Raw genomic sequence first — 8,087 nt, forward strand, 5'->3', positions numbered from 1 at the left:
GAACCTCCTTTCTAAAGACTGATTGTGGGGGGAGAGAGATTCCTACCGAGATGTATGAGCACTACAAGACAGAGCTAAGAAAAGCCTCCTAGTAAATGACTAAAAATTACAGACACTTTTGTGGAATTCTACTTAGATAAAATTTACCTCTTAGTCTGGCGCCCTGACTCACACCTGTAATCCCAGTGGCTCTGGAGGCAGAGACAGGAGAATCACAAGTTCAAAGCTGGCCTCTGCAATTGTGAGGCACTTAGTAACTCAGTGAGATCTTGTCTCCAAATAAAATACAAAATAGGGCTAGGGATGTGGCTCAGTGATCGAGTGCCCTTGAGTTCGATCCTCAGTACCAAAAATAAAAATAAAAAATAAAATTTACCTCCTCATCTTTAATGAAGGGTAACAGGATAGGCATACTCTTAATTTTCCCATAGGAATTGTCCTTAACACCTGTTAAATGCCCAAATATATTAAGTATATTATGCAGTTCACATCCTGTTGACCCTAGACAGTTATTTCCCTTCAATGGAATGTAAATTTGTAAAGTTTACTTTGTTTCTGCAAAGATGTCCTATTGTCTACTAAATACATTTTTTTTAACAGAAGAATGCTGTCATCATCAAATATCCATCCATGAATACTAGTCTCTTCTCTGAAATACTCTAATCCTACAAGTAGAACCAATATGTTCCTATGATTCAAACATTGAGACCAGGGTGAATTCCCCCCTTCCCTTAACTCTCACATCGATCAGTCACCAGACCTATGGGTTCTTTGCTGTTAGAAGCTCCTCAATCTGTTCCCTCTGCCAACACTCAGACTCTTCATCATTTCCTATCTAGATTATTTCTGTTGCTTCTTCAATGGATCATCTCCCCAGTAAAAGTCCTGATGACCACTAATCAAGCCCAGGAATAATTTCAATAGTCTTCTTACTATGTTTTTCAGTTGCTTGGGTCATAAATAACCCTCTCTGATCCATAGCATGAAGTTTAGACTGCTTAAACTGGCTCAGGCCATAAACAGTAATGATCCTAATTATCTCTTAACTTCTTCTTACTGAGGAGTCTTCACTGTTACCCTATACAATCCTCCAGTCAAAGTGTCCTGCTTGTATTCTCATTTTCTCATCCCATTCAAGAGATCAAATAGACTTCTGGTTTTGATGAACTGTCTGCTGGAAATTCACATCCAAGTTACAACTCAAGCTCTGTTCTCAGGTCAAGGTTCCCAGATAATCCAGACCACCATGATGAGTCTCTCATCCAAACTTTAGAACACAGACAATGCTTTAGTGCCAATTCCCTCACAAAAGGGCAATGTATCTCATAGTATTTTTGTTCATAGATCTTAATTTTTTTAACCTGAGTTATTAACTCCTCAAAGAGAGGAAAAATGGCATATGTCTTTTACTATGCCCCATGGCTGACAGATTATTCTTCAGACTCAACAATTATATAAGGAAGATGATATAACCACCGAAATTAGTCATTGAGACACATTATAGATAAGTGCAGATAATACTTTCATTGTGAATGAGAATGACTGAGGATGCTATTTTAAATGTATATTCCTAGTTCCAAGGCAAGAGTTACAGTTGGTATAAGGATAAGGAGAGAAAAAAAAAAAAAAACACCTTAGGGAATTCTGGTGTAGTTGGCACACAGACACTATTTTGAGAAATGCTGCTCCTGATCTAGATATCTAGATCCCACTACAATCCACTATATTTATGGAGTAAAAGTTCCATAAATATACTTCATATGAAGTAATTCTTCCTTTTTTTTCCTTTCCTTTTTGGTCATAAACCAACTTCTTCCTTAACTCAACTCCTACCACCCAGAGTGAACTCTATCTAAACTCTTGTTGTAAATTCCTAGATTTAGAGAATTAACGTGTTTTCTAGGTTTTGCAGTTTTGTTAGTTGGATAACAATTTAGATACTTCTTCTTTTAACCCATTATATTCAGTTAATTTCACTTTTAACCAACATACTATTCTGACATTGATAGTTTGTACAAAGATCCTTCAGAGAAACATTTTAGAACTTTTCATGAAATCATACAACACCAATAATTAGAAATGGGAACCTACTAAATGAAAATATAAGTCAAGAAAAAAAAGATCTTGATTCCTTTTCTGATTTCACTTCCAATATTTTGTATGGCTTTGGGGACCACACAAGGATTGGACAGCTAGATTTGGTTCATAGTTTGTGAGTAGCTTCATATTAGTTATATAATTTTAAATTACTATGTTAAGTGTTAATTACCAAAAATTTCCATCTATTGGGATTAGGTATATAAGGCATCTTTTATTTACTTTCTGAAATATCATGCTGGATTTTACTGTTCATAGAAAATTAACAATTGGTTCCTCCCTGGTTCTTGCATGCCTTCATCTAAATGAGGTGATTACATAGACAGACCACTAGGGAGAGACAGGGAGTCTTTGGAGCAGTTGCATCCAAGTTTCACAGCAAGGACAGAACAGTTTTACTGAAGTCATTAATGACATATATCCTGTCAAGGTTATATTCACCACTGGGGAAAAGTTTAGTGTAGCAATAATATACTGCTGTGTAAAACTCAAGAGATTTAAAATAATGTTTTACCGTGTGAGGAAAGAATTCACATCACATACAGAATATCAATCCATATTCACTGTACAGAACAGAAAAGATGGTTAACTATGAAAAGCACATTTACCAACAAAAATGAATAGAGTTTCAGAGAAGGCAAATTTTTATTACTCACCACCAATAAAGACAATTTTGAAAATTAAAATAAATTTACTATTTTTACCCTCCCATTCCATACCAAGACATAACATCCCTCCTCCCTCCATCTTCACCCACTTCTGCAGAACATTCATTCATGACTGACCCAGAGTTAGCAAATCTCATCTAGGATATTGTCTTATCCGGAAGTGCTTCTCATTTTACTTAAAGCATCACACTTTCTTATTGTAAATCAAAGTTACCATAGGCAATGGAGAGGTGTTGTCTTACTAAGTTATACTTAAATTAGTTTGAGTTTCCAGACACAGAAAGTGAACAGATGTGGTAAAATTCAAGGACTCAAATTACAGATGGCATTACTGGGTCCAATGCTACATTTTTGTGGTATTTAAAAACAGAAGACATTTTCATTACTATAGCTATAGTGATGTATTTGTGTTGAATTGTAATGCACATAATGTACACTGTTTGTTTTGCAACTTAATGTATATAGATAATACTTACATTGTGAATGAAACTGAGAATTTCATTTTTTTGTTGACTTCAATTGTCAAACTACAAATTCTGATATATTTTAATTTTTCCCAAAATTTAAAATGCAAAAGTAGTTAATTTTAAACCTTAGTCTTCTTAGTGTTAAAGTGCATCTCAAAATATAACTGGGAAGACAACTTAATTTCTACACATTCAGTATATGTTCATGAATAAAGTCACTTGAAAGTTGAGAGCAACATATCACTGGCACTTCTCATTTGCCATCAGTTGAAATAAACCACTGCAGTGTAGTTTCAGCCAGAGGCACTGCAAGTGTTTGAAGTAAGATATCTCATAGTATGTTGAGTATAAAATTTCAGGAGTTCAAGAACTCTATAAAGCATACTCCACTATTATGAACTTTTTAGGTTAAAAACATACTCTTCAGAAGAGCCCAGTAAGAACAGACACAAACACCATAATGCCGTTATTTGAAAATCAGAATGCCTTCAAAAGCAACACTTTTAGGCAAAAGATAAACTCCTCTTATTTAAAAGCAAAATAAATAAAATAACTCAAACAAGAAAAATACAACTTAATTTTAATATTTCATGACCAGATTTTCGGAAAGAAGAATTTATAAAGTTGGAATAAAAAAAAAAAAAAAAAAGCTTTGTTTGATTCTGATCTAAATGAGCCTAACCTCCGGTTACATTCCAAGTTTGACCAACTTCAAGTGAACTCTTAAGTCTCAAGCCCTCAAGCCCAGTTCCTAAATTCCCTTACACTTTTTCCAAAATAGCGCAAGGCGCCGTCTGAATGCTCCACATACTATGAACACTTCAGGAAAATCAGACTCGCTCGACTGGTCATCCTTGCCCCAGAAGCTGTTTGGAGTCCCACAGATCAGCCAGGGAAAGAAAGAGCATTTCTCCACCAGAATTAAATGCTCTCCTGAGCCACTCCACCTGGCAGGGTTCCAGATGCCCTTGTTGTGCCAGCGGAGACCACTTTGAAACAGACTCTGATCTCTATTACTGGACACCTCTCCGGGGCCTCCGCTTCTGTAAATTGCTTTCCTTTCCAGTAACAACTTCCTATTTAAAAAAGAAAAACTTTTCTCCAAGGAAGCGTGCACTGGGCTCAGTAACTTTGACTCCACGAAGCTAAAGGGGTACACACTTAGCTCTTGTGCGCAGGTTCTTAGCCAACTGAGCCGGCAGCCGGACTTGGGCCCCGTCCCGGCCCCAGACAGGCACCCTCCGCGCTCTTACCTTGACCTCGCCCCCGTCCGGCTCCGCGTCGGAGAAGCCGAGGCCGGACTCGAAGGCGGCGGCGGCGGGTGCCTCTCGCGGACCCGGGAGCAGCGCAGCGGCGAGCAGGGAACACGCCAGAGAGAAGAAGCCCAGCAAGTGCATGGTGGAAGGACCGGTCCGCTAGCGGGGCCAGGGGTGGGGGCGCGGGCGCCCCTGCGATGCAGAAGTCCCCTCCTCGTCCCCTTTCCCCCCGATTTCCTCTCCGTGACCCCCCGCTGGGCGAGCCGGAGGCGGCGGGAGCGAGTCCGGGGCTCCGAGTTCCCAACTTTGCAAGTCGCTCTCCCAGCCAGTGCCGGGGAAAGGCGACGGGTGTCAGGTAAAAGCCTCACGGGAAACCGGACATCCGAGCTCCCCTCATTCGGAGCCGGCGAGGTGAAGCGAGGGCGAGGAAGGACAGCTCCTCTGTTCGCGTTTTTGTTTTTGCCTTTTGGGAAGAGGAGGGGAAAGCCCAAACACCCCGCAATGTTCTACTCCTCCAGAGCCACCAGAGCCTCCGTCCCCCTCCTCCCTCCCCTTCCCCGAAGTGAAGCGAGCCGGGCACCCGGAGCGGCGTGAGGGGTGGCGGTGGCGGTGCGGGTGGCGCGAGCAGGGCGGCGGGGCGCCCGGCGGCGGCGGCGGCGAGGCCCGGGAGCACCACGGCGCACGAGCCTCCAGTGCGCGCGGGGCTGAGCAGCGGCGGCGGCGGCGGCGGCGGGCGCAGGGGCAGGGCATGACTGATGCGCCCTCTGCCTGCGCTTATGTGAGAGAAAGCGGCCGAGGGAGGGAGCGTGCCGAGCCCGGGCTGCCCTCCCCTCTCACTTTCCCTCGGAAGCTCTCTCCCAGCGGCTCCCCACTTCCCTCGCCTCCGCCCCAGCGGCCCCACCTCCTTCCCGCTCCCCAGCTTTTCTTCCCCTCCCCTTCCCTCCCTGGAGTGGGCGGCTGGAGGTGCAAGTTCATCCCTGGGGCGGGTGATCCGCAGGACCAGCCTTAGAGGTTACGTTACTACTCTGGGCAAGTTGGAGCAAGGAGAAAGCAGGTACCGTGGGTAGAAAACAGCCGCCGACCCTTTGTCCTTGTCAGCCCCCGGGGCTCTCATCCTATTCCAGCCACGCCTGGGCCTCAGGACCGGAGCACATTTCCAAGAGAGTTCTAAAAGTTTCAAGAGAAAGTCATCACTATGGCAGAGACCCAACTGGACCTTGGAAAACGCATTCCCCTCCCCCCTTGCCTTTTTCTGGGTAACTTGGTGAAGCCAGAACAACAAAGGGAGTTCACAGAATGCAGTGTAGCCTGTTGGGATAGATGCTAATGGCCATTTTGGAACCCCAAACTTCTGGCAGATGGAGATAAAGGCTAGAATTTTTATGAAGAACTAAAAGACACAGTCTACTTCCGCAGCAACAAATTTGGTTAACAAGAGAAACTGGATGATGAAGAGGAGCTCCTGATAAACCTATGCTAGAAGGACATGACATCTTCAGAAAAGTGCTACATTCCCCATTAGAAAAGCACGCAGGGGCTGTAATGCCTGTGGCACCAGCAGTCCCCAAGCAGTAGAGGATGTAGCTAAGGAGTTTTGACAGCATGCAGAACATGAAAAGTCTCACTTTTGCTCCCAAACCACTCTAAATATGCTGATCTTTTAGGTTCATAAAATCCTAGATGTGATTCAGACCTTTAGGACACTTAGAACTCTCCTTACCCATCGTTTATTTGAAGGCTTAAATACCTCCAGCAACGGGAACCCTCTGCTTTGTGTGCTTGTCCATTCCCTGTTTTGAAGGTCAACATTATGGAAGTGTTTCCTTGTGTCTATTACTTTCGACTTCTGGAGTTTTTACATGATAATTCTAATCTACCACATGTAAGTTCCTCAGATATTTTCAACATACCTATCATGTTCTCACAGTGCTAGCCTTCCTCCCAGCTAAATTTCCTTTTCCACTATATGACAGCTCCACTTTCTCATAAAGCATACTGCTCAGACCATGGCTCAGTACTTAAAGTGTTCCAATAAACATGCAGAAAAGGCTCTTCCGTGTGCAGATGGAACATATTTGTTGATACAGTCTTGGATCAAATTTACTTTCTGGCAGCCAAATCCGAGTCCTGACTCAAACTGAAAAATTAGGGCTTTGAAGGAGGACCCAGTCTTGTCCTGACTCCATTTTGCTCCTCATTGTCTGTTCTTCCTGTCAGTCATTGCTCCTCCCCAGAAATTCCAAGAACAATAAGCCTTGAAGAAACATCACCCCATCATATGAACAGAAGCTGCCCCTCAAGCAGGAGCAATCATCTCATGAGGGACCAAATTGCTCCCTCCCTGGGTAACAAGGATTTTCCCAGCTCCAATAAGACTCCATATAACCAGCCTTGAAATTGATCAGCTAGGCCACAGCTTTGCAAATACTACTTGATTGTGCATCCTCCTTGCTTCCTGCACTAGTTCTTCACTTATATCCTCTTGGTACTTTGAGTACCAAGAAGACATGGATTTGGAGATTAGTCCCCATTTCTTCCCAGTATAACCGTACTGAATAAACCTCTTCCCTTCTTCACAACCATTTATCTCTGATGGAACTCTTGTGTCCACAGGTGACTGAATCTGGTGTGTTGGGATCCCCAGACTTAGGTCTCTGCCCTAGGATTCAGGTAGCAAAACTACTTAAAATCAATTAAGTTCCTCTATAATTTTTCATGCCTACTGCTATATACTCACATCTGCATTTCCTTGCATCCCGCATTCATGGGGTCAGTTTATCATGCCCAAGTTTGAGTTTTGTTCTTTGTCTTTATGAAAATTTTTCCTGTTAAAGTAAGTTTATCACAACTTGTTGAGCTATTTTGGGATCTTTACAGGGTCAATCTTTTAGTCTTCTTGCCATATACATATTTGACCAATTTGCTATATTTGTCTTTAGAAATTGGTGAAGCTATGAAAAGAGAAGAGCTAAGGACAGACTAGGATAAGATTTAAATAGAAATTGGAGTTGCTTTATAAACTTGCCTGAGTACAGTGAGTCTCCATGTTGATTGCTTTGGAATCACAGATGATTTCAGAAATTCATATTCTTGAGTCCATCATCAGAATCATAGTTAAACTGTTCTGGGGTAAGACTCAGACAGAAGCATTCTAATAGGCAAACAAAATTGAGAAGCTCAAGCAGTTCCAACATTGGGCTTAGCATTGTATAAATACTGCAAGATCCACAATTTAAAAGTATCAAAATGTATTATATTTATAGGATAGAACAGTAGCTCATACTAACTTTTCTCCTCTGAAAAATTTTATTTTCCTACTACTATTCTGTCAAGTGAAATGTGGGCAAAAGGTGAATGTGAGTGGAAAATAAATAATTGCAGTCTTTGAAAACAATATTGCATTAGGTTTTCAAGAATGTTTCAAAAAGTCAAAAGGGGGCAGTTGCTCAGGACTTTTGTTTTTCTTAACACCTAGAGAAATCTTTATCCCACCTGCATATTTTGAAGTTTAAGAAGGAGGCTGAGGTTGTGGCTAAGCAGTAGAGCACTTGCCTGGCACATGTGAGGCACTGGGTTCGATCCTCAGCACCACATTAAAA

General features: G+C 42.2%; 1 protein-coding gene across 1 annotated transcript in view; it reads right to left on the reverse strand.

Annotated features, from left to right (window-relative positions):
- The window catches only part of Vegfc (vascular endothelial growth factor C), a 113,610-nt gene extending 108,453 nt beyond the window's left edge, over positions 1 to 5,157 (reverse strand). The window contains exon 1 of the mRNA XM_076852382.1: positions 4,486 to 5,157. Within this exon, the coding sequence (XP_076708497.1) occupies positions 4,486 to 4,629 (144 nt within the window). The 5' untranslated portion in view covers positions 4,630 to 5,157. The remainder of the gene's footprint in view (positions 1 to 4,485) is intronic.
- Between the last annotated feature and the right edge of the window lie 2,930 nt (positions 5,158 to 8,087).

Source organism: Callospermophilus lateralis, chromosome 4 (genome assembly GCF_048772815.1).
Source record: "Callospermophilus lateralis isolate mCalLat2 chromosome 4, mCalLat2.hap1, whole genome shotgun sequence".
NCBI classification, from domain to species: domain Eukaryota; kingdom Metazoa; phylum Chordata; class Mammalia; order Rodentia; family Sciuridae; genus Callospermophilus; species Callospermophilus lateralis.